The sequence below is a fragment of the Salmo salar genome, chromosome ssa04, assembly GCF_905237065.1.
Source record: "Salmo salar chromosome ssa04, Ssal_v3.1, whole genome shotgun sequence".
NCBI classification, from domain to species: domain Eukaryota; kingdom Metazoa; phylum Chordata; class Actinopteri; order Salmoniformes; family Salmonidae; genus Salmo; species Salmo salar.
This window is the reverse complement of record NC_059445.1, coordinates 9,842,986-9,870,544: the sequence shown is the minus strand read 5'-3', so window position 1 is coordinate 9,870,544 and position 27,559 is coordinate 9,842,986. Positions and strand designations below refer to the sequence as shown.

General features: G+C 44.8%; 2 protein-coding genes across 2 annotated transcripts in view; one reads left to right on the top strand and one right to left on the bottom strand.

The window, feature by feature from the left end:
* LOC106602199 (zeta-sarcoglycan) overlaps positions 1-16,373 on the bottom strand; it is a 298,764-nt gene extending 282,391 nt beyond the window's left edge. Inside the window, exon 1 of the mRNA XM_045716437.1 lies at positions 15,444-16,373. Coding sequence (XP_045572393.1) covers positions 15,444-15,482 — 39 coding nt within the window. The 5' untranslated portion in view covers positions 15,483-16,373. The remainder of the gene's footprint in view (positions 1-15,443) is intronic.
* A 7,222-nt stretch (positions 16,374-23,595) lies between these two features.
* The window catches only part of LOC123742415 (tumor suppressor candidate 3), a 118,469-nt gene continuing 114,505 nt past the window's right edge, over positions 23,596-27,559 (top strand). Inside the window, exon 1 of the mRNA XM_045716436.1 lies at positions 23,596-23,741. Within this exon, the coding sequence (XP_045572392.1) occupies positions 23,637-23,741 (105 nt within the window). The 5' untranslated portion in view covers positions 23,596-23,636. The remainder of the gene's footprint in view (positions 23,742-27,559) is intronic.

Sequence of the window (27,559 nt, the reverse complement as noted above, 5' to 3'; positions counted from 1 at the left end):
TCCAACACTCAACCAATCTGGCATGTTACCAACACATGTGTTTCAACACATAGCATATGTGATGTTTTGCTTGAGTCAATGGTTTTCACTGTAGGCCATTTCCATACATCACTGAGCCAAGACGTCTGTTGACGACTGAGCCACGTTGGCTAGCTAGCTAATGAGCAAACAAACAAGCACTAACACTGATGGAGAACTAGGTACTGTATGTGACCCAAATGACATCCAGATTTACTATAGGAGAGAGAGAGAGAGAGAGAGAGAGAGAGAGAGAGAGAGAGAGAGAGAGAGAGAGAGAGAGAGAGAGAGAGAGAGAGGGGAAGAGAGAGGGCGGGGAAGAGGGAGTGGGGGGTGGAGAGAGAGAGGGGATGGAGAGAGAGAGGGAATGGAGAGAGAGAGAGAGAGGGCGAGAGAGAGGGAGAGAGAGAGAGAGAGGGCGGGGAAGAGAGAGGGCGGGGGAAGAGGGAGTAGGGGATGGAGAGAGAGAGGGAATGGAGAGAGAGAGTGAGAGAGAGAGAGAGAGAGAGGGTGGGGGAAGAGGGAGTGCGGGGTGGAGAGAGAGGGGATGGAGAGAGAGAGAGGGAATGGAGAGAGAGAGCGAGAGAGAGAGAGAGAGAGAGAGAGAGGGCGGGGAAGAGGGAGTGGGGGGTTGAGAGAGGGAATGGAGAGAGAGAGAGAGAGAGAGAGAGAGAGAGGGTGGGGGAAGAGGGAGTGGGGGTCGAAAGAGGGGATGGAGAGAGAGAGGGAATGGGAGAGAGAGAGAGAGAGAGAGAGAGAGAGAGAGAGAGAGAGAGAGGGCGGGGAAGAGAGAGAGAGAGAGAGAGAGAGCGAGAGAGAGAGAGAGAGAGAGAGAGAGAGAGAGAGAGAGAGAGAGAGAGAGAGAGAGAGAGAGAGAGAGAGAGAGAGAGAGAGAGAGAGAGAGAGAGAGAGAGAGAGGTCCCTAGTGTGCTCATTGATCCAAAGCCCAGAAAAGTCAAAGCACAAGAGGACAGACAAGACCTTGGCAAAGGGAGCACCGTGGTTTATGACTGTCGCGACTGTGCCTGTGTGTGTGTGTGTGTGTGTGTGTGTGTGTGTGTGTGTGTGTGTGTGTGTGTGTGTGTGTGTGTGTGTGTGTGTGTGTGTGTGTGTGTGTGTGTGTGTGTGTTTGCTTGCATGTGTGTAAGCATGATGGAATTATATCAGGGGATGCTGCGACACCGCCACCCGTTCACCTGAGAGGGAGAGAAAAGGAGGGGGAGAGAGTGAGACAGGGAAAGTGGTACAGAGAGAGCGAGAGAGAGAGGGAGAGAGAGAGAGAGAGAGAGAGAGAGAGAGAGAGAGAGAGAGAGAGAGGGAGAGAGAGAGAGAGAGAGAGAGAGAGGGACCCAGGACCAGACAGAGAGGGGGGTGCTAACCTAGCGGTCTCGCTACAGCAGCCAGATGACATATTTACATGCAGCCAGAATATCATCTGTCTGAGGTAAATGAATGCTATGTGAAATAGTGGGTTTAAGTAGGCAGCCTTCCCAGAACAGGGCCGTGTAGATCATCTCCCAATCACGAACCCTCTCTGCTCCTCCTCTCCACCCCCAGACTACCACAGACGTCCGCAGAGCCAGGAGAGAGGGGAGGGAGGGGCAAGAGAGGTAAGTACACTACACAAGAGAAGCATCTACTGCAAACAACATGGACGAGACAGGAGAAAGGAAATCAACACAGTCATGCCGGGCTGGATCTAGAATCTATATCCTCAAGGATTTTCAACCTCATGTTTGAAAAGCAACATAATCACACTACTTAATGGTGCTTGCTTGCTCCAGCACTGTACTACCGATTACTGTAGTCAACCATCCAAAGACAGATGAAGTTACGATTTACACAAGATTTCATCCAAATAGATCCGTTATGATACTGTCTCCTTGCAGTACCTGCATACTTGACTTTCGCTTTGGCGCGTTCAATAGGACGGACCAAACACATCTCTTTACACAATCCTACACTGTTTTGTCTTTGCCGCCTACAGGATTCCCCAGCTGTGCCCCACTATAACCCACTGTCCCCAGCTGTGACCCACTATAACCCACTGTTCCCAGCTGTGACCCACTATAACCCACTGTCCCCAGCTGTGACCCACTATAACCCACTGTTCCCAGCTGTGCCCCACTATAACCCACTGTTCCCAGCTGTGACCCACTATAACCCACTGTTCCCAGCTGTGACCCACTATAACCCACTGTTCCCAGCTGTGCCCCACTATAACCCACTGTTCCCAGCTGTGACCCACTATAACCCACTGTTCCCAGCTGTGACCCACTATAACCCACTGTCCCCAGCTGTGCCCCACTATAACCCACTGTCCCCAGCTGTGACCCACTATAACCCACTGTTCCCAGCTGTGACCCACTATAACCCACTGTCCCCAGCTGTGACCCACTATAACCCACTGTTCCCAGCTGTGACCTACTATAACCCACTGTTCCCAGCTGTGACCCACTATAACCCACTGTCCCCAGCTGTGCCCCACTATAACCCACTGTCCCCAGCTGTGACCCACTATAACCCACTGTTCCCAGCTGTGACCCACTATAACCCACTGTCCCCAGCTGTGACCCACTATAACCCACTGTTCCCAGCTGTGACCCACTGTCCCCAGCTGTGACCCACTATAACCCACTGTTCCCAGCTGTGACCCACTATAACCCACTGTCCCCAGCTGTGACCCACTATAACCCACTGTTCCCAGCTGTGACCCACTGTCCCCAGCTGTGACCCACTATAACCCACTGTCCCCAGCTGTGACCCACTATAACCCACTGTCCCCAGCTGTGACCCACTATAACCCACTGTTCCCAGCTGTGACCCACTATAACCCACTGTCCCCAGAGAATATACCCCTATGGTAATGATGACATTCTCTCTCTCTAGAGGGTCTTCACCCCTACCTATCTCCCACAGCCCTCCCCTCTCTCCAGCTTCTTCACTCCTCCTCCTCCTCCTTTATCTCCATTATAGGGTGTGTCCCTTGGCTTGGTGTTCTTCTCCCCCCTCCCTTTCCATCAATTAGAATCAATTCAATTCAATTCAAAGGGCTTTATTGGCATGGGAAACATACAGTGCATTCGGAAAGTATTCAGACCCCTTGACTTTTTCCACATTTTGTTACGTTACAGCCTTATTCTAAAATGGCCTGAATGCCAAGCATCACGTCTGGAGGGAACCTTCACCATCCCTACGGTGAAGCATGGTGGCTGGGGCGAAGGTTCACCTTCCAACAGGACAACGACCCTAAGCATACAGCCAAGGCACCGCAGGAGTGGCTTTGGGGACACGTCTCTGAATGTCCTTGAGTGGCCCAGCCAGAGCCCGGACTTGAACCCGATCGAACATCTCTGGAGAGACCTGAAAATAGCTGTGCAGCGACGCTCCCCATCCAACCTGACAGAGCTTGAGAGGATCTGCAGAGAAGAATGGGAGAAACTCCCCAAATACAGGTGTGCCAAGCTTGTAGCGTCATACCCAAGAAGACTCAAGTCTGTAATCATTTCCAAAGGTGCTTCAACAAAGTACTAACTAAAGGGTCTGAATAGTTATGTAAATGTGACATTTCAGTTTTTATTTTTAAGAAATTAGCAAAAATAAATAAATACCTGTTTCTGCTTTGTCATTATGGGGTATTATGTGTAGGTAGATGAGGGGAAAAAAACGATGTAATCCATTTTAGAAGAAGACTAACATAACAAAATGTGGAAAAGGTCAAGGGGCCTGAAAACTTTCCAAATGCACTGTATGTTTACATTGTCAAAGCAAGTGAAATAGATAAACAAAAGTGAAATGAACAATAAAAAATGAACAGTAAACATTACGCTCTCATAAGTTCCAAAAAATTAAAGACATTTCAAATGTCATATTATGTCTATCTACAGTGTTGTAACGATGTGCAAATAGTTCAAGTACAAAATAGAAAATAAATAAACATCTCCTCCTGCCTATCCCACAATGCCCTCCCCTCTCCTCCCCAAGGTGCTCTCCCCACTCCTCCTCTCCCCCTTCCTCCCTCCCCTCTCTCCACCCTGGCCCCCGTTTCACCCCATGCGGGTGGGGGGACCATCTGTCTCTAAGCAACAGGGTGACACTGTGCTTTTTTTGGGCTGCCTGCCTCTACACACAGGCAACAATGCTGGGCCGATGCTTTCTCTCCCTCCCTCTCTCCCCCTCTTTCCCTCACTTCTTACCTCCTTCCCCTCTTACCATCTGACATTCCTGCTCCCTCCTCTCATTTTCACACTCACTTTTTCTTCCCACATATTCTATCTCTCTCTCCGTCTTTCACTCACCTCTCCTGCCTCTCTCACCAACCAACATACTGTATTCTTTCCCTTCCCACTCTCCCTCCCTTCTCTCCTTCCCCACTCTCCCTCCCTCCAAACTCTCCCTCCCTCCCCACTCTCCCTCCCTTCCTTCTCTCCCTCCCTTCTCTCCTTCTCTCTCCATCACATTACCTGTGCTCTACTGCAGCATCACCAGGGTTGTCTGAGACAGTGTTCCTGTAATCACTAAGCTGGGCAGATCAGGTGTGTGGATCGGGGCTGTGAGTGTGTATCAGGCGTAATGACTAACAGAGAGAGACAATCAGTGGACTGGACCAGACCACTGTGATGAGGATTAGAACCCTGTTGGACTACTGAGACACGCTGGTTGTGTCTGAAATACCACACTATGTACTACTATTGACAATGGCCCATTTCAGACACCGCTACTGATCCTGGACACACTGACTGTCTGAGACAAGCATCTTCCTCACACTGGCCTCTGTCTCTCCTCTCCCTCCTCTCCCCTCCCCACGTGCAATCCCCAATCAGACCCGTGTAGCGTCGACCTGTGCTACCCAGAAGGGAGAGGGTCTGGACGTGATGTGAACACTGTGCCCCTCAAAGAAAATACATGACGGATTGGAGGATGACAGGAAAGTGTGGTAGGAAAGCAGCCGTCTGTCTTCCCGTCTGTCTGTCTCTCCAGGCTTCAAAGGCAATGGCACAGAGGTAATCAGCCAGATGAGATCAGAGCACTGCTGACAAGTGTGACTGCTGACAATACCCAGGCTGATGCAACTCTATCCTTCCTCCCTCTCTCATCCACTCTCCCTCCATCAACCCATCTCATTCTCTCGCTCTCTCTTCCATCTCATTCTCTCCCTCTCATCTCTCCCTCATTCACTCTCCCTCCATCAACCCATCTCATTCCCTCGCCCATGTAAACCCTCCTCTCTCTCTCTCTCTCTCTCTCTCATTCTCTCCCTCCGTCGCCAATCTCTCTCTGACTTTCCATCTTCAATCTCCCTCCATCACATCTCTCCCTCCATGTCCCTCTCAGTGCTCACAGTCGTATGTTGAACGATGATCACACTTTACCAATAGATATGCACCCTGGTATGTTTACTAGAATACATAAGGCATCATTGCTTTCTAACGGGTTGCAGTTTGATCCAGGATGAACTACCTCCACGGTGTTGGAACAGTTCTTGAAGCTCAGCCCGAGGGATAAAATGTCTCTCTGGCTAGCACCGTAACAGTCGCTGAGAGTAGTAGCTGTCGTTGTTGTGGATATGTCGCGCTTCCTCGCGGATGTGTAACTGTCACCGCTGCTGTTATAATGCCCTTGAGAAGAATCTGCCTAATGCAGCTCAGACCCTGGCTATAATGGCATGCGCCTGGATAAATGGCAACCATTTTATCTCCTCGTGAGGAGCTTTCTGTAAGTCACCTTGACTGGCAGTGGGTGCAGAGAACGGGCGAGAAGTGAGAGAACGAACTGAGCTACACTGAAGTGCAGCACTACGAATGACTGCATGCCACTTTGTGAATAAATCATAACGGAATGTTATCTCCGTATCCACTGCGTTTATCTAACGGAGTTATCCAGGGCTTACGAGGTCATTAAAACCTAATGTGCTGCATCAAGTAACTAGAAATAGAACGGAACAGGCATACCCCTGAACGGAACCGCTCCAACGTACCAACGGCGCCAGATGGAACGGATACACCATTGGACGAAAACCCAGTGAACCTACCAAGCCGGTTTCCTGGACCCAGATTAACATTAGTCATGCATTTTCAATGGAGATTTTCCATTTGGATTAATGTTTAGTCCAGGACCAGGTTTAATGAAAATAATCTGGGTCCAGGAAAACCAGCCCATAGAATTTGTGCAGTTCCTACTGAGGGGAAATGTATAGCAGTGTTACAGAATATGTCCGTGTTGCTGGGGTTTAAATACAGAGGCATACAGATACAGAGCTATGCAGAACAGAAACATGAAAGCACCACAGCCAGCACAATGCCTTTCATGTTGGTGGAGAGAATCAATAGGCTGAATGGGGAAGAAGATAAAACTATTTCTGCAGCTATGTCAAGCCGAGCTGAGCAGCGCTGCCCTTCACAAGGACCAATAAAATATCTATTACACTGTTCTTTTAGAAAAATAGTCTCTATTCTTTCCTTCCTTCTTATTGTCCAATAGGAAAACTTGGCTTTTTGAGAGATAACTTGAGATCGGTTTAAAGTGGGCTATGTGATTATGGCTCGTGGGTGGTGGGGGACTGGAGAGGAGAATGCGTATATGTTGTCTATGAACAGAGGTTGGTGCGTTGTGCTCACACACACACACACACACACACACACACACACACACACACACTCACACACATGCCCCTTGATCTGGTCCTACCTATACCTGGTCCTAGCTATAACTGGGGCCTGGAGTTTTCCTGACCAGGTAACATGCTCAGGAAAGACTAAACTGTATGTGGAGTTGGTAGCAACAATTTTCGTCAATGTCCTTCCAACCACTACACAAAACCATTATTGTTATCCAATAAAGGGACGGATTGAAAAGATGATTTAAAATTATTTGGAAAAAAATATATGTATTCTTTCTTCGTGGAGAAGCAGGTCTGGAAAAAAAGTCTAACAAATTAAATAATAAACGGAAACAAGTCTTGGCTTTCATCTATTTGTTTTTCCTTTAGCGATGTCTGTCATTTCTGACAACGCAATTTGTTGTCACACCGCCTTGACATTGGTTGACAAAGAGCTTTCAAAGCCTGTCGGGAATTTTGAATAGCAGCGCAAACGCGGAAACAAATAAAGTCCTTTTTCAAGTCGCTGGAATATTCTCAGGACATTGGCGAGGCGACGAGCGGCAGAATCACGGAGGTGTGAAACGTACAACACAAAGGACAACAAAGCACATCAAACATGGCCACACAAACACAGCCAAGACAGCTCAGAAAGTCAACGTCTGAATCACAACCACATGAAAATAATAAACCCAGGTCGGCGTAAACAGACTATGTGGTGGGAGGGAGGGAAGTGGACGGGGAGTAGACGGGGGGACCAGACATCCTCACTGAGTACTTGGACGTTAGCCAGACCAATGTGCTTTGACATTTCCTCCCTGATGCTTCAGTACAGAGGGACTTCAGGAGTCTTGATTAGGTTGGATCTAAGGTCACGTTCAATCAAAAACCAACCTCCGGAAATGATCTGCGATTATGCAAAAACACAATTTGTCTTTTAATGGGTCTCCGGTGATATTGGATTTGGTATGACAGTAAACATAGTTGGGCTGATTGAATCGATGAAAATGTGAATTTATTCAAGCAGAAGGAAAAAAACGAATACCCCAGAGACTTCATTCACGTTGTTATTTTTTTACTGAACAATATCCCTGATCCAGACCACCAGACCTGTCTCTGAACCTGGTTTTGTCTGGACATGGGTCACATTCATTAGGAACCAAATGGAAGAAAGCGTACTGAAAAGGGAGGGACTACCTAAACTTGTCCAATAAAAAACATTGTAATATTATTGTATTGTATTGTACATTTTGTATTCTAAATGTGTAATGATTGAGGAATGATGTAATAATTATTGTATGATGTATTGTGCTATTTATGATGTAGGCTGTTTTGTTGTGATGTAATTGTTTTGGACACAAGGAGGAGTGTGGGGATCCTAACAAATGCCAATACATATCCTCCCGCTACAGAAAGATGAGACAAGCTCCTGCCCTATGGGCCGTTCTGGCTCAGACAAGGTTTACTTTGTCTTGGTCAAGTCTCATCCCCAACCATGATCCTGACCCTGACTAAGTGGCTGCACTGTCAGTCACTCCATCATCCCTTAGTTGCTCTGAGGCGTGTCACATCCCCTCTCTTGTCCCCGCATCGTCTCACTCCAAAAACCTAGAGAAAAGTGTGAGGCAGGAGAGGCCCTCTTCTCCCTTCGCTCTTTCAATCACCCCGACTCGTCCGTCATTCTCGAGCTGCCGCACTCCTCACTTTACGCCAGCGCGGGCCGCCTCGCCCCCTCACCGCCAATCCCACTCCATTTGACTCATGATGAGGTGTCAGTAGCGCCCTTGAGTGGGAGCGCAGTTGCCAGTCCCCCTATGCTCCTCAGCCACAGCCGGGCCTGAGATCTGACTGTTATTAACTTGTCAGAGCGGCGGAACCGCGGGGAGGAGGGAGGGAGCAGAGTTCAACATGTGCTCCCTTATGCATGGCTTGGCTTCAGTGTTTGTAGTGTGTGAACCAAAGTGTTTACTCACCAATGCCCCCGGGGCCTCCTGCAGCTTGACTGACTGCTGCTAGGATCAACCATCACTCTCTATTAGCCGGTAAGTATGGCCGTCTCAAGAGGATGCACGTCGCTCGGTCAACTACCTAGGTCATAGTCGGAAGATCGCCAGACCCATGTAAGGCTTTATCAGTTGAAGTCGGAAGTTTACATACACTTATGTTGGAGTCATTGAAACTCGTTTTTCAACCACTCCACAAATTTCTTGTTAGCAAACTACAGTTTTGGCAAGTCAGTTCGGACATCTATTTTGTCCATGACACAAGTAATTTTTCCAACAATTGTTTACAAACAGATTATTTCACTTATAATTCACTGTATCGCAATTCCAATGGATCAGAAATTGACATACATTAAGTTGACTGTGCCGTTAAACAGCTTGGAATATTCACGAAAATGATGTCATGGCTGTAGAAGCTTCTGATAGGCTAATTGACACAATTTGAGTCAATTGGAGGTGTACCTGTGAATGTATTTCAAGGCCTACCTTCAAACTCAGTGCCTCTTTGCTTGAAATCATGGGAAAATCAAAAGAAATCAGCGAAAAAAATTGTAGACCTCTACAAGTCTGGTTCATCCTTGGGAGCAATTTCCAAATGCCTGAAGGTACCACGTTCATCTGTACAAACAATAGTACGCAAGTATTAACACCATGGGACCACACAGCCGTCATACCGCTCAGGAAGGAGACGCGTTCTGTCTCCTAGAGAGGAACGTACTTTTGTGCGAAAAGTGCCAATCAATCCCAGAACAACAGCAAAGGACTTTGTGAAGATGCTGGAGGAAACAGGTACAAAAGTATCTATATCCACAGTAAAATGAGTCCTATATCGTCATAACCTGAAAGGCCGCTCAGCAAGGAAGAAGCCACTGCTCCAAAACCGCCATAAAAAAGCCTGACTACGGTTTGCAACTGCACATGGGGACAAAGATCGTACTTTTTGGAGAAATGTCCTCGGGTCTGATGTAACAAAAATAGAACTGTTTGGCCATAATGACCATTGTTATGTTTGGAGGAAAAAGGGGGAGGCTTGCAAGCCAAAGAACACCATCTCAACCGTGAAGCACGGGGGTGGCAGCATCATGTTGTGAGGGTGCTTTGCTGCAAGATGGACTGGTGCACTTCACAAAATAGATGGCATCATGAGGTAGGAAAATTATGTGGATATATTGAAGCAACATCTCAAGACATCAATCAGGAAGTTAAAGCTTGGTCACAAATGGGTCTTTCAAATGGACAATGACCCCAAGCATACTTCCAAAGTTGTGGCAAAATGGCTAAAGGACAACAAAGTCAAGGTATTGGAGTGGCCATCACAAAACCCTGACCTCAATCCAATAGAAAATGTGTAGGCAGACCTGAAAAAGCGTGTGCGAGCAAGGAGGCCTACACACAACTCAGTTACACCAGCTCTGACAGGAGGAATGGGCCAGAATTCACCCAATTTATTGTGGGACACTTGTGGAAGGCTACCCGAAACGTTTGACCCAAGTTAAACAATTTAAAGGCGATGCTACCAAATACTAATTAAGTGTATGTAAACTTCTGACCCACTGGGAATGTGATGAAAGAAATAAAAGCTGAAATAAATCATTCTCTCTACTATTATTCTGACATTTCACATTCTTAAAATAAAGTGGTGATCCTAATCCTAATTTTTACTTGGATTAAATGTCAGGAATTGTGGAAAACTGAGTTTAAATGTATTTGACTAACGTGTATGTAAACTTCCGACTTCAACTGTACATCAACTTGACAGATTGTGTCACTGCACTAGACAACCAATGTCAGTCCGCATAGAGGGTAAAATACAGGCAAACACGTGGCTGAAGGAGAGATTAGTTTGCGGAATTTGTCCGAATGGGAAATGATAAATGCTCGTTGCTTTAGACTGCCTCGGTCTTCCTACTGTTCCTGGGCCCAGTTACTAACTCTACAGTAAGCAAGCAGTCTCATCGTTTCCATGGCCACCCCTACTAGAACAATGGAAGCAATTATAAAAACGCTTCTTGGAAGATTGCAGTAATAATGTGAGCAGTAATAGCATAACAGGGTGATTAATGGTGTAAATTAAACAACTATTAAAGCTTTTCTCCATTTCATCTGTAATAAGAGAGGAGGAGGCAGCCAGCAAGCAGGTTTGGAGTGGAGAACTAAAGAAAGGGAAAACATCGCAGTAGGATGCATCAGGGCCTGTACTAGTGTAATGCCGCATTTTATACCTCAATAACTTTTGCATCACTTAGTTCATTATGTCGAAATTGTATCCGGTAATCCGGAACAAAGCCCCTTGTGCGGCGTTAACCTTTTCCTGCCGTCGCCAGGTGTTTAACGTCTCGACACCTGTGCACACACACACACAACACGGGCAAATTGCCTGCCGTTCCCAAGCACACGCTGAAGGCTATCCACGGGAAATGTTCTACACAACGGTTTCCTCCTCTGCAAATATATATTAATCATTTGATACTCGGCGCTGCTGTACATGTAGCTGAAGCCAATGTTGTAATCGGAGTGCCCTTTTAGGGCTGTCGCAGTTAATTAAGTATAGAATGGATGGAGGAGACAGACTCACCCCCAGAGTCAGCCGGCAAGACTTAGTCAGATGGAACTCGAGTCAGGACCCAGGAAATGTAAAGACAAACACAGAGTAGTACACAGGCAAATATTACTCAAACTATTTTATAGCTGTAGGAAAAACAATAGTTTTAAGCCCGCTGTAAGCGCCGATGGATACTGTTTGGATTGGCCGCATCACCAATTCCTAGACGTCATCTTAACCCCTCTTCCACAGCAGCTGCCAATCATGATGAGGATTGACCAGTGACGTTCTATCAACTATAATGTGACCCCACAAAGGTCAAGTTCAGATAACCAATCCTAAAATCAGGCAATATATGATGCTGCTGTGACTAAAAGTCAATATCGCTCAAATATCCCATTGGTTTCAATCTGCTCTGATTCATTAGCAAGCGTTTCCATTTCCTTTGGAACAGGACACTCTCTGTTTGAAGTGCTCTGCTTCCCGGGGTATCCATCTCTGAAAGCTTTCCAGTAAATTGAATTGCACTTTCTTTGCAGTTTAGATGAAGAAGGAGAGACGGGGAATAATCTTATCAACTCTGAGTTTAACTGACACATTTGCCTGGGGATAAGAAGCTAAGCAGAATTGGTACTGTAATTAGACTATATCGCCATGACTCCCCTCCCCGCTAAGATGCCGCCACTGTTCGCTTAGCTTATTATCTCCTCTACTCTTCAAGCCACGCCTTCTTTCAGAGTCCTCTTTGCCCCTCCCTCGGTTCAATTACCGCGTATACCACTTCCGTCCAAACAATAGCCCATGACACGTTAATTACACACGCTAATGCTAATTCAATAATGTTCTAATGTTCTGACTGCGCCGGGCCTAGTGTGTGCTATGCCCTAATGAATCTAAGTGATAATAGAATACAGCTTCGAATCAATATCAGGCCCCCTGGGGCCTTACTTACAAACCGTCTCAGAGTAAAGTGCTGTTCCAGGATCAGTGTTGCCTTTTAGATTACACTAAGTAGACAAGGGTGGACCTGATCCTAGATCAGTGAACCTACTTCGAGACACTTTGTGAATACAGGTTACAAGATTGAGTGTTTTCAAATGGTCAAGTGGTTGACCCCTCCATATAGGCAAGCTCAAGGCCATTGGGTCTGGGCTAGAAAAACAGGTGGGTCACAAAACAAAAACGACAATAGGCAGGTCATCTAGCACTAAAGTTTAGGGACCACTACTCCAGAAAACAACCCACGGTTAGGGTGCATCTCGATACCCTATATAATGGCATAAAGGGAACAGGGTGCCATCTGGGATGCAGGCTTAGTCTCATGGCAGCCTTATCCTTCCAGGGAAGAAGAGAGGGATGGACAGATCAAGAGAGGGAGGGAGAGGTGAACTAGCTAGTCAAACCAAGGCTCAGTTTGCCAACATAAGTGGGTTTCCTCTATTGAGGGTTATGATTGTGCAGATCTTTAGCTACAGTATAATACCAGTGTGTCACGGGCGGATAGAACAGTTTAAGGGTGAGTCAAGCGCAGGAGACTGAGGTCCGTTGGAACAAACTTGATTTAATAAATCCAAGGGCAAAATCCATATACGGCTGGGAGCACAACAGTCAAAAAAGACTAAAAGAGGCTCCGCTCAAAAGGTAGACGGGGCGCAGCCCGGCAACCCTAATGCCTATACAATAAGTCGTAACCCAAACAATATAACACCACATGTAACAAAGAACAATCCCGCACGAATCCTAACTAAACACAGACAGACTAAATACACCCCCACTAATGACAAACACGAAACAGGTGCAATCAAAAAACAGACATAACTAACAGACACTGAAACACAGATCGGTGGCAGCTAGTAGGCCGGCGACGACGACCGCCGAGCGCCGCCCGACTGAGGAGAGGCGCCACCTTCTGTGGACATTGTGACACAGTGGGTTTCCTCTATTGAGGGTTATGATTGTGCAGATCTTTAGCTACAGTATAATACCAGTGGGTTTCCTCTATTGAGGGTTATGATTGTGCAGATCTTTAGCTACAGTATAATACCAGTGGGTTTCCTCTATTGAGGGTTATGATTGTGCAGATCTTTAGCTACAGTATAATACCAGTGGGTTTCCTCTATTGAGGGTTATGATTGTGCAGATCTTTAGCTACAGTATAATACCAGTGGGTTTCCTCTATTGAGGGTTATGATTGTGCAGATCTTTAGCTACAGTATAATACCAGTGGGTTTCCTCTATTGAGGGTTATGATTGTGCAGATCTTTAGCTACAGTATAATACCAGTGGGTTTCCTCTATTGAGGGTTATGATTGTGCAGATCTTTAGCTACAGTATAATACCAGTGGGTTTCCTCTATTGAGGGTTATGATTGTGCAGATCTTTAGCTACAGTATAATACCCTCGCCTACTGTGGCAGGCTATGGCAGGGTTTCCCCAACTCGGTCCTCGGGACCCCGAGTGGTGCACGTTTTGGGTCTTGCCCTAACACTACACAGCTGATTCAAATGATCAAAGCCTGATGATTATTTGAACCAGCTGTGTAGTGCTAGGGCAAAAACCAAAATGTGCAACACTTGGGGTCCCAAAGAACGAGTTTGGGAAGCTATGGGCACAGAGGATGGTGGCGAAATAGTACTGCCACACAAACCCAGGCCAGCATGTCATCATGGGCCAATTCCTCTTTTTTTTGCCTCTTGGATGACTTCCAAATACTTTATTGCTTATTATCCCATGGGACTCTATTTTAAAGTGCACATTAGTGATCGGCCATTAAGGCCATGCTTTTGAACTATTTGCCAAATAAATAAAAAATAAACTAACTATGTATATCGGAATGATGACCTTTCCTCACCAATGGTACTTCTACATCTGCAGTGCTTGATGTAAAAAAGGCTTTATAAATACATTTGTTTGATTGAAATACATTTGACAAAATGGGAACATTTGACACGTGTGGTGCGCGAATATGCACAATATTATCCTGTAAATTCAACCAATACTAATTCGAGGCTTAAAAGCTCAAACAAACCAATCCATGTCAACTTCAAATTAACATTCATGAACGGGAAAAGTAGTCAGGATGATTGCAACCGTTAGCCTAACATATGGGACTGGTCAGGGACCTGCACTAACTAATGTGGAATATTAGAGCATCATCAAAACTTCAACAACCAGACACAATGTATTCATTCCCGTCGATTGTCTGATCTATGCAATCATCGGTTCGATCAATGAAACCAATCGCCAGACAGCTGGCAGACCTGGGTACAGCTCCAGCTCCCTGATTTAAATGGGGCGTCAAAATAGTCCCGGGTCTCTTTTCAGCCGCGGATCGATACCCTACCAAATGGCCTCCGAACGGCGGATTGGAATTCTGTGTGCACGCAGGCGCTAGTTTACATGTCAGTGTGATGACAGTGCTTGCTGGGTCGCTAAAGTTGCGTTTACACAGGCATCCCAATTCTGATACAGATTTATTGATTTGTACTTGACACGTATGTTTACAAATCGGCGCGCAAACTGGGCACCATTCGGTCCATATGTTCTCATACGCACCATTTCAACTCCAACAGCACACTTGTCCTTCATAACATGGACATGTTGATAGCACGCAATCTGATTTGATTTGTTTTCATTCCCCATGTTTTACAACACAGACTACTATTTGGCGCCTATAAATTAAGACGATGAGCAAGAGGGAACTCTTCCCAGAGGATATCCTATTATTGAACACTGAACATGAGGGGACGCAGGTGGTGAGTGGGGTATACAGAGAGAGACAGACACAGAGAGAGAGAGACAGAGAGACAGAGAGAGAGAGAGAGAGACACACACAGAGAGAGAGACAGACACAGGGAGAGAGACAGAGACACAGAGAGAGAGACAGAGAGAGACAGACAGACAGACAGACAGAGATAGAGAGACACAGAGAGAGAGAGACAGAGAGAGAGAGAGCGAGAGAAGACAGAGAGAGAGAGAGAGCTCATTACACATATTCCCCGCAAAACAGAGCAGCTCCCAACACGTTCGAGACGGTTCAACCTTAATGCATTCTAAATCCCCAATGTGGACAGTGGAATGTATCACACAGCTGAGAGAGAACACCATGGCTGCAACAACTTACATATTGAGATGCACCCCACGCACAAATTTTGACTCTCCACCACACAACGGCACTGGCTTGTGTAACAAGCGTCGGGCACCGCGGCACCCATCACCACACAGCGAAGGACCCCCCCCCTCCACATAAGCACTAATTTTCGTGTGCACGTAGTCTACCTACCTTCAGAGCCTCGATATCCAGTGATGTTGATCGGTCCATATAGAAAGAGAAAGTCTTGCGCACAAAGTTGTTAATATCTAGACTCGTAGTTCCCGACCTAAACTCAGCCCCGTCCTCCAACCCGCGGACGATTTTCTCAATTTCATTCCCGTTGATCACGACTCCTCCAGTTTGGAATTGAAGCGATGACGATAACAGCTATTCACTTGACGACAGTTACTGACCAGCAGAAACGAAATGTAAGCCCCATGAGGCGGAAAACAAACAGTTTTGATTTCTCCGATTTTGAAAGGGAACGCGAATTCCGTTATGGTAGATTCATGTCTCCGGCGCGGAGCAAGCGGCAGGCTGAATTGCTGCAACCCCAGCAACTGAGTTCCAATGCTTGGACGTCCTCATGCGGCAAATACACATCAATTCTGTTCGGTTTGAAGAAAGGGGAAGCCAAGGGGGAGAGCTGTAGGGAGGCAGCTATAATTCCGACGACTGATGTATTGGGGTGATATGGGGGGAGTGTGTGTGGGGGTGGGGTGGGGTGGTGGTCTAATCAACTAGATGAATCGAAAATAACCGAGGACGATAACGCGCTCTTCCGATTTTATCCGAGCCAGAGTCGCTGTAGTGATGCTGATGCTCGCCTTGGAAGTGCACTGCATCTGAATTCAGACGCTGTATCTTAGACAGTCTATGAGAGAAGGTGAAGGGAGGGGCGAGAAAGAGCGATAGAGATACGTATCTGTTCTCCCAAGGAAGGAAAATGTTGAGTGCAGGTCGAGTTTCTCTGGCCGCGCAGTTTCTTTCCCGTCGCCGTGCGTTACGGTTCACCGCCACCAGATGACTGTATCTTTCCCACGGCTCTGACTTAAGAAATTAGTGGAGTTTTCACCTCTCCCAGACAGCAAACTGTCTCTGCCCCTGCAGCCCTGTTTGTCAGCCTTCCCCTGGGGTCCTAAAGCTACCAATGAGTGTGGAGAAGCCCATCAGCGGGCTTCCTGAGCGCATGCCATCACTGCTGAACCGCAGTGCTGTTTAACTTTTAATTAGCAAAACGGATGACATTCCATATATCCCACTGGGCACTCTGGTTGAATCAACGTTGTTTCCAAGTCGTTTTCAATGTTATTACGTTGAACCAACGTGGAATACACGTTGATGTGACGTCTGTGCCCAGTGGGAACAGACATGAGCGGAGCACGCTGCAAAGCGTAGCTTTGTGATCACAATCCATTTAGTGTTCATTCCGGACAAGTAAGTCATTAGCAGACCGAGACAAGCCTTATGAAGAGAGGGACATTTATCAAGGGTGTCCACATCCCCAGAATAGAATAGAAGCCAGTCACAGCACAGTCACTGGATATGGTATCATCTTAATGAATACGAGGCTTTCTACCACCGGGGCCTTTTTCTGATTCTGTGCCACTCTGTAATTAATCATTTTACGGGACCCGCTTTTATTAGAGAACATGACCTCGAATGAGCGCGCTGTGGCAGCTCGAGCTGAAGTGACATCAGCTCATCTCGAGCTCCATCTCGTCTGGGACGCAAGTTTTTACAGCCCGCTAGTAAAGGGACATGATGTGGCAGGTTTAGCGTCCTTGCTGTGTGTGCGTGTGTTGTGCGTGTGTCTGTGCGTGTGGTGTGTGTGTGCGTGTGTGTGTGTGAGAGAGAAAGAGCTCATCATTCGTGCGCGCGCTTTTCTACGTTCGTCGGTTTGTGTGTGTGTGTGTGTGTGTGTGTTAGTAATGAAGTAGCCAGGTGATGTGTCCTAGATAAATGGGGTTCATGCATCAACCCGCTGTACCACAAATCTTGGCATGATTTTCTCAGATGGCTCACAGTAATGAGATGCACAGTAATGTTACATAAATCATTCGACAGTGTGTGTGTGTGAGAGAGAGAGAGAGAGAGAGAGAGAGAGAGAGAGAGAGAGAGAGAGAGAGAGAGAGCGCGCGCAAGGGAAAGACAGAACGCACTGCCCAATTATTAGGCTACATTAATGTTAAAGTTATTGAAATCTAAATACTATTTATATTACAGAACAAGCGGCAAAGCTTCATATGACACAAATGTTTGCTTTGTAGCCAGAGAAGCACATACAGATTAAACACTATGGAGTCTTTAAGAAGTATAATAAATATGCAACAAAACTGTATAAATATGCCATAGAAAAAAAGTATTTAAATAAACAATTTCTCAATTATGCATGTAAAATATACAGTTTGGTAACAATCCTTCCTTCAAAGAACTATTCTATGGATTACATTTCGTGAAAATCCCAAATATCATGGTACTTTTTTGACTGGGTTTCGTGTGGAAACACTCAATAAAGACACTGTAGTAGGATAGATCTTTATTCCAGATGCCATCACAGATAGACAATGCAATAACCAAACCACGGTGACATTAAGGGTAAATTGCAACTATGCCCGCCAGACAGTTTGTTTGCATGTTTACGTTGCTCCCCGACCATTAATGCATGCATGAATGATGTCTTTTAACAAGAGCGTTACATGTGCAGTTTCTTTCACGGCGCATTGACTTTAATTCATGCATATATCTAACTATTTGATAACACTATTGTTGCCATCACTGGAAAAGATGTGGAGCTTGTTTTGTTCAATGGGATTATAGCCTTTGGGATGCAATACAAGTTAGGTATTTATGATCAAATGCATACGTTAATAAATCGTTTTTATTACCTTAATTCACAGAAACATAAGCAATGCTATGGCCTTATAAACTCTGATTCATTCTGTGAATTTTTTGTTATATTTCAGGTTTAGCATATATTTTACATTGCCTCAATCACCCTCAAAATGCTACATCATTGTGAGGTATTTCTCTAGATGAGTACGCTGTGTTTACCCTGTGTTAGTCTGTTTCGTCCAGTCATCCATTCATCCCCCATCTATCTCCCCATTATCCAGCAGATTCCTTGAAATCTGAGTCAGTGTTGCCTTCTGCATGTGTGCTCAATTCAGCACGGTCCTCCATCGGTAGACAGCGGAACAGCTACTGCAAAATATTTACACTTTGGAGAGGGAATAGTAAACGAATGACTGGTTAGTGTCTGTTAGCAATGTCACTGCAATTAATGGGATGGTAAAAGTAACGTTAAAAATAATTCGACATGCAGATTACTTTTGAAGTTGCGATTCCCTATGAAACGCCTCTCGCATCGTCTCTTACTCTCTGTCTCTCTTCTCTTCTCAAATGTTATTTGTCACGTGCTTTTTAAACAACAGGTGCAGACTAACAGTCAAATAATTACTTACGGCCACCCAAGATTGCAGAAAGAAAATATAGAAAAAAATAATAACACAAAGAATAAATACACAATGAGTAGTGATAACTTGGTTATATACACAAGGCTGGGTACCAGTAGCGAGTCAATGTGCAGGGGTACAAGGTAATTGAGGTAGATACGTACCTATAGGTAGGGGTGAAGTGACCAGTCAACAGGATAGATAATAAACAGTAGCAGCAGCGTACATGATGAGCAGTGGTGGAAAAAATACTCAATTGTCATACCTGAGTAAAAGTAAAGATACCTTTTGTAAGTCGCTTTGGATAAGAGCGTCTGCTAAATGACGTAAATGTAAAATGTAAATGTTAATAGAAAATAACTCAAGTAAAAGTGAAATTCACACAGTAAAATACCACTTAAGTAAAAGTCTAAAAGTATTTGGTTTTAAATATACTTAAGTATCAAAAGTAAATGCAATTGCTAAAATATTCTTAAGTACCAAAAGTAAAAGTATAAATCATTTCAAATTCCTTATATTAAGCAAACCAGACATTTTATTTTATTTATAGATAGCCAGGACACACTACAACACTCAGACCTAATTTACAAAGGAAGCATTTGGTTTAGTGAGTCCATCAGATCAGAGGCAGTAGAGATGACCAGGGATGTTCTCTTGATAAGTGCATGAATTGGACCATTTTCCTGTCCTGCTAAGCATTCACAATGTAACTAGTACTATTGGGTGTCAGGGAAAGTGTATGGAGTAAAAAGTACATTATTTTCTTTAGGAATGTAGTGAAGTAAAAGTAAAAGTTGTCCAAAATATAAATAGTAAAGTAAAGTACACATACCCCAAAAAACGATTTAAGTAGTACTTTAAAGTATTTTTACTTATTAAGTACTTTACACCACTGGTGATGAGCCAGAATAGTTAGTGCAAAGAGGGTCAATATAGATATTCTGGGTAGCTATTTGTTTAACTATTTATTAGTCTTATGGCTTGTGGGTAGAAGCTGTTCAGGGTCCTGTTAGTTCCAGACTGGATGCATTGGTACCGCTTGTGACTTGGATTCGGTTGTGACTTGGATTCTGACTATTTTTAGGGCCTTCCTCTCACACCGCCTGGTACAGAGGTCCTGGACATCAGGGAGCCTTGCGGTCAGATGCGGTCAGATGCCAAGCAGTTGCCATACCAAGCAGTAATGCAGCCAGTCAAGATGCTCTCAATGGTGCAGCTGTAGAACTTTTTGTGGACCTGAGGACCCACGCCAAATATTTTCAGCCTGCTGAGGGGGAACAGGCATTGTTGAGCCTTCTTTACAACTGTGTTGGTGTGTGTGGATCATGTTAATTCCTTAGTGATGTGGACTCCAAAGAACTTGAAGCTCTCGACCCGCTCCTCTATAGCCCAGTCGATGTGGATGGGGGCGTGGTCGGCCCTCCGTTTCCTGTAGTCCACGATTAGCTTCTTTGTGTTGATGAAGTTGAGGGAGAGGTTGTTGTCCGGGCACCACACTGATAGGTCTCTGACCTCCTCTATATAGGCTGTCTCATCATTGTCGGTGAACAGATCCAGTTGAAAAGGGAGGTGTTCTGTCCCAGGGTCCTGAGAGGCAATAGAGATTGCGTCATCTGTGGATCTGTTGAGGCGGTATGCGAATTGGAGTGGGTCCACAGTGTCTGGGATGATGGTGTTGAAGTGAGCCTGTGTTAACTAACCTCTAGACAAGCTTCAATGCCATACAACTCTCCTTCCGTTGCCTCCAACTGCTCTTAAATACAAGTTAAACTAAATGCATGCTCTTCAACCGATCGCTGCCCGCACCTGCCCGCCCGTCCAGCATCACTACTCTGGACGGTTTTGACTTAGAATATGTGGACAACTATAAATACCTAGGTGTCTGGTTAGACTGTAAACTCTCCTTCCTGTCTCATATTAAGCATCTCCAATCCAAAATTAAATCGAGAATTGGCTTCCTATTTCGCAACAAAGCATCCTTCACTCATGCTGCCAAACATACCCTCGTAAAACTGACCATCCTACCGATCCTCGACTTCGGCGATGTCATTTACAAAATAGCCTCCAACACTCTACTCAACAAATTTGATGCAGTCTGTCACAGTGCCATCCATTTTGTCAACAAAGCCCCATATACTACCCACCATGTCGACCTGTACGCTCTCGTTGGCTGGCCCTTCATACTCGTCGCCAAACCCACTGGCACCAGGTCATCTACAAGTCTCTGCTAGGTAAAGCTCCGCCTTATCTCAGCTCACTGGTCACCATAGCAGCACCCACCCGTAGCACGTGCTCCAGCAGGTATATCTCACTAGTCACCCCAAAAGCCACTACTTTGGCCGCCTTTCCATCCAGTTCTCTGCTGCCAATGACTGGAACGAACTGCAAAAATCACTGAAGCTGGAGACTCATATCTCTCTCACTAGCTTTAAGCACCAGCTGTCAGAGCAGCTCACAGATCACTGCACCTGTACATAGCCCATCTGTAATATAGCCCATCCAACTACCTCATCCCCATACTGTATTTATTTATTTATCTTGCTCCTTTGCACCCTAGTATCTCTACTTGCACATTCATCTTCTGCACATCAATCACTCCAGTGTTTAATTGGTATATTGTAATTACTTCGCCACCCTGGCCTATTTATTGCCTTACCTACCTCCCTTATCTTACCTCATTTGCACACACTGTATATCGATTTTTTTTCTACTGTATTATTGACTGTATGTTTGTTTATTCCGTGTGTAACTCTGTGTTGTTGTATGTGTCGAACTGCTTTGCTTTATTCTTGGCCAGGTTGCAGTTGTAAATGAGAACTTGTTCTCAACTAGCCCTACCTGGTTAAATAAAGGTGAAATAGAATACAAATAAAACTTTGAAGTGAGCATGGAAAGCATTTAACTCCTCTAGTAGGCTCTCATCACTGGGTAGGTATTTTAAGTATCAGCTAAGAACATTATGGTTGCGTTCCCTGCTCAGACGTTGCACGCATCAACCAATGGTTGAGTGCCACGTCATCGACTCTGTCATCAACTGACAGATTGCTATAACATATGATGTGGTTTGCGGATACCTAAAATACCTATCCAGGCGTTGTAAGATCTGGCAGGCGTCAGCAATGCCTGAGCAGAGGAACACGCCCCATATGTTATATGTCAGTTGATGACACAGTCGACGACGTACCACACAACCATTGGTTGATCCATGAAACGTCTGAGCAGGGGATTTTATAACGCCTGGATAGTTTTTTTACCTATCAGCTAACCACACCATATTGTATGTTATAGCAATCTGTCAGTCGATGACACAGTCGACGAAGCGGCACGTAACCATTGGTTGTTGCGTCGCTTCGCCTCAGCTGTGGAACGCACCTTAAATGAACACATAAGCAGGCCAAATGGATCCTACAGTTAGGCTTAAGTTAAGTGTCCACATCACCAACAAACTATCATAGTCCAAACATACCAAGACAGTTGTGAAGAGGGCACGACAAAACTTTTTCCCCCTCAGGAGACTGAAAAGATTTGACATGGGTCCCCAGATCCTCAAAAGGTTCTACAGCTGCACCATCGAGAGCATCCTGACCGGTTGCATCCCCGCCTGGTATGGCAACTGCTCAGCATTGTTGCTGCAATTAATTGGAATGGTAAAACAACGGGGGAAATAATTCACAATAGCTTGACATTGCCTCCTTAGTTTGTTTGCATTAGGTTATACACAGACAATTATTATTATTTGTTATTTAAATAATTAGGCTAAATGAAAAATGATCAGTTAATAGGGATTTATAATTTAAATAAATTCAATTAGTTATTTGCCAACATTATAGATAGAGTGGACTTTCATCGTCGCACCCGGCATCCTTGTATGCCCATCTCTGTTTAATTTATTTTCTTATTGTTAGCCCTAGATAATTTAATCATCCAGGGTTTGCTAGAAACACACATTACATATATTCCATCAATGTATGCGCTTCATAGAGAGCAATAGTAATGTCGTCTTGTTGTAGGCACTAACTCCGCCATGGTTCGTTAGACAAAGCTTATGGGAATATTGAGTTTTTGGAGGGTTTTTGGATAAATGCCGAAAATAAGGAGATGATCATGGACTACCGGAAAAGGAGGGCCGAACACGACCCCATTCACATTGACGGGGCTGTAGTGGAACGGGTCAAGAGTTTCAAATTCCTTGGTGTCCACATCACCAGCAAACTGTCATGGTCCAAACACACCAAGACAGTCGTGAAGAGGGCACGACAACACCTTTACCCTCTCAGGAGACTGAAAAGATTTGGCATTGGTCCCCAGATCCTCAACAAGTTCTACAGCTGCACCATCCTGACCGGTTGCATCAACGCCAGGTATGGCAACTGCTCGACATCCGACCGTAAGGTCTTGTAAGGGCTTATAAGTAAGTATTTCCCGGTAAAGTCTACACCTGTTGTATTCGGCGCATGTGACAAATAACATTTGATTTGGAATAAGGTTTGTAGTAAGCACAGGCTTAGATTTTATACATTTTGTTCTATGAGATAATCTCCATCAGCTAATGTCACTTTTTGTGAAATTTGAATTATTTATGTACTCAGATAAAACACATATAGCACATAAAGGCTTCATAATTCATAAAGGTCATGTTTACTGACTGGTATTATCTCATAGAACAAAACGTATAAGATCTCCTAAGCTTGTGTTAAACACACAGACCTTATTTTCGGCATTTATCCCAAAACCCTATTCTTTCCTCAAAGAAATGGGTGAACGAAGTAGAGGTATTTATTTTCATGATTTAGGACTACAAGCGGGCGAGCTCTATTTATGGACTACAACATCCATAAGACGCTTTCTCAGAAACTTCCTGATTGGCCCTTTCAGTAGCCAATCACATTCGAGAGAGACGTGTAGCGCAGCGAGAGCATCTTCCAACATGGCGTCTGTATCCTCGGGATTCCCTTTCAACCTGCCGGTTGCATCTCTGTTGTTGATTCTGCTGCTATGCCTGCATTCGGGGGGAGGCCAGAAGAAGAAAGAGGTAACGGCGTTTCTACATAAACACGTTTCAAAAGCATAACAGTATGAATATTCGGCGTATTTTGGACCAAGGTGCAGCAGAGCGATAGGCTACCTTTCCCGTCTCCAGAATGATGCTCGAGCCGAGATACAGACCGAGGCCGTTGTCCCAAATGACGCGAAATGTTTTCATTTATCGCAGCGCGTTCTCCCTCTTTTCACAATAATGGATATATACGGAATTATACAGGCGCATTGGATACAGTTGATTGTTTTAACAGAACGTATACATTTTTTGTTAGCCACAGATTATATTCTGACAGGCTATTTTGATCAACTCTAGTGGGCATACCTAGGCTACGTCATCATAACACTGCAGGGTTGTATTCATTACGCCGATTCTGTTTCATAAACGGAAGCAAACATAACGAAACGCGAAGGGACCTAGGTGAATTCAAATCAAATTGTATTTGTCATGTGCCCCGAATACAACAGACCTTACAGTGAAATGCATACAAGCCCTTAACCAACAATGCATTTTTAAGAACAATACAATATATATATATATATATATATATATATATATATATATATAACAATAGCGAGGCTATATACAGGGGGTACCGGTACAGAGTCAATGTGCAGGGGCACCGGTTAGTCGAGGTAATTGAGGTAATGTATACATGTGGGTAAAGTTATTAAAGTGACTTGTGCATAGATAATAACAGAGAGTAGCAGTAGGGTGGGCAATGCAAATAGTGAGGGGAGTCATTTGATTAGCTGTTCAGGAGTCTTATAGCTTGGGGTTAGAAGCTGTTTAGAAGCCTCTTGGACCTAGACTTGGCGCTCCGGTACCGTTATTTTTTTTCTTCCGTTGTTGGTGATCAGGCCTGGCCGTGCAGTCATGAGTGAACAGAGAGTACAGGAGGGGACTGAGCACGTACCCCTGAATTGGTCCAATATTAATGACTACACCCCAGGTTGATGTGAATGAGGCATTTTCAAACCATTACTTATGCAGTTAACCATATATAGAATACTATTGACACAGTAGGCCTATTTAATTATTGTCTGTGTAACCTGCAGGCTTTCATTCACAAATATCCAGAACTAGAATATCCCAATTAAATGTAACAAAGACCAATGTTGCTTTGTGTGTATTAGAAAAAGTAGTTCCTAATTAGGCTGCTAAATCCAACCCCCCCCCCATTATTAAAAAATATTCACGGTTTTCTGTTTCAACACATTTTTTAAACATTAAATGTATTAGTAAATAATGACATTACAATGATTTTAGAGCTTTTTTAATAGAAATCCCAAAGCCAAAAATGTTGAACATTCAATTGCTAAAACATTGAAAATATTCCATGGTCTCTGTCAGGTCCACATTAGACATCAATAAGAAATTACTCTGAAATAATGAATGATTGTTTCACTTCTCCCTGGAGTGTTTTGGAAAGAACGGGGGGGGGGGTGAATGGGGTGCGGAGAGTATTGGAATGGACCAAAGGAGGGGAAATAGTCACAGTGTGGTATATTTATGTCAGTTTGATGGTACACCGTTCATCACAGAAAATAAATATGATACCTTTCCCGCCCATTTTATGTCTGCCTAATGGCAATGGGGACTGAAAGCACACTGTAAGCAGTTCTGGCTCCCCGGGACCAGCTGGGGATTGGGGTAAAGCACAGCATCACTGTTTTTGTGCCATCACTTGTTTTTGTTTTCCCAGAGTAACTTTATAGGCCCAATAGCGATGCTTTTCAATCCAATAGGGCTGCGCCAGGCTCCACCTTTTCCTCCCAGCTAAGGTTGTAAAGGGAGGGTATGTTATGGGAAACTTTTGATGTTGATCAGTAAACTGCCAGAATATTGGTGATTTTCAATTTGGGGGGGAATTTTAACATCTATTGGCCTATTTTGGTACTTCAGATTATCTCTATTTCAGATGTTTATATGACTTTGTTTTATTTGACTATTTTTCATTCCTTAAAGTCATCATCTCTGCTCAGGCAGTAACAGTCAGCCAGCCAGACCATCTAATGTTATCTACTCCCCATGTCCCTCTGGTCATCATGTACATTACTATCTCATGCGGTCTGTGTACATTACATTTACATTTTGCGACTTACAAATTGGTGGATTCACCTTATGATATCCAGTGGAACAACCACTTTACAATAGTGCATCTAAATCTTTAGGGGGGGGTTAGAAGGATTACTTTATCCTATCCCAGGTATTCCTTAAAGAGGTGGGGTTTCAGGTGACTCCGGAAGGTGGTGATTGACTCCGCTGTCCTGGCGTCGTGAGGGAGCTTGTTCCACCATTGGGGTGCCAGAGCAGCGAACAGTTTTGACTGGGCTGAGCGGGAACTGTGCTTCCTCAGAGGTAGGGAGGCGAGCAGGCCAGAGGTGGATGAACGCAGTGCCCTTGTTTGGGTGTAGGGCCTGATCAGAGCCTGAAGGTACGGAGGTGCCGTTCCCTTCACAGCTCCGTAGGCAAGCACCATGGTCTTGTAGCGGATGCGAGCTTCAACAGGAAGCCAGTGGAGAGAGCGGAGGAGCGGGGTGACGTGAGAGAACTTGGGAAGGTTGAACACCAGACGGCTGCGGCGTTCTGGATGAGTTGTAGGGGTTTAATGGCACAGGCAGGGAGCCCAGCCAACAGCGAGTTGCAGTAATCCAGACGGGAGATGACAAGTGCCTGGATTAGGACCTGCGCCGCTTCCTGTGTAAGGCAGGGTCGTACTCTGCGAATGTTGTAGAGCATGAACCTACAGGATCGGGTCACCGCCTTGATGTTAGTGGAGAACGACCGGGTGTTGTCCAGGGTCACTCCAAGGTTCTTAGCACTCTGGGAGGAGGACACTATGGAGTTGTCAACCGTGATGGCGAGATCATGGAATGGGCAGTCCTTCCCCGGGAGGAAGAGCAGGCGTAAAAGTGTAACGTAGCAGGCGTAAAAGTGTATCTTTCCAGAGAACTGTATATAATGACGAGATGCTCACGTCTCCGCCCTAGCAATGGGTGTCTTTGGTGGGAAAGCAGGCGACAAGCTTAGGTCCAAAATAAGCCCATAGAAACGCATTAGGCTTATTTTGCACAAATTTTGGCGAGAGTGAAACCTCTCACTTCGCCTCTTCCTCTCTGGTCCATCTCTATCCGAGCCGTGAAAAAAAGGCACAATGGATTATGGTCATTGTAGTTATTTACCACGTTTCTGCACTGAACTAGGTTGAATATTTGTGTAATTAAACTACAACTCCCTTCAGCCTAGCATCCCACAGTTCTTGACTTGATTTCTCTCGTGAATGATTTCATTTATCAATAGAGAAACAGCAAGTTGAACTCTCCCCCAAAAATTACTAAATGGAATACAAAAAATTGAACCTATGGAGTAGAGGTCGACCGATTTTAATCGGAATGGGCGATTAATTAGGGCTGATTTCAAGTTTTCATAACAATTGGAAATCGGTATTTTTGGACGCCGATTTGGCATATATATATATATATATATATATATATATATATATATATATATATATATATATATATTTTTTTGACCTTTATTTAACTAGGCAAGTCAGTCAACCTCTTACATCTAGATGTTCCGCTAGCGGAACACCTGCTCCAATATCCAATGATGGGCGTGGCGCGAAAAACAAATTTCTCTAAAATCCGAAAACTTAAATTTTTCAAACATATTACTATTTTACAGCATTTTAAAGACAAGACTCTCGTTAATCTAACCACACTGTCCGATTTCAAAAAGGCTTTACAGCGAAAGCAAAACATTAGATTATGTCAGCAGAGTACCCAGCCAGAAATAATGAGACTACC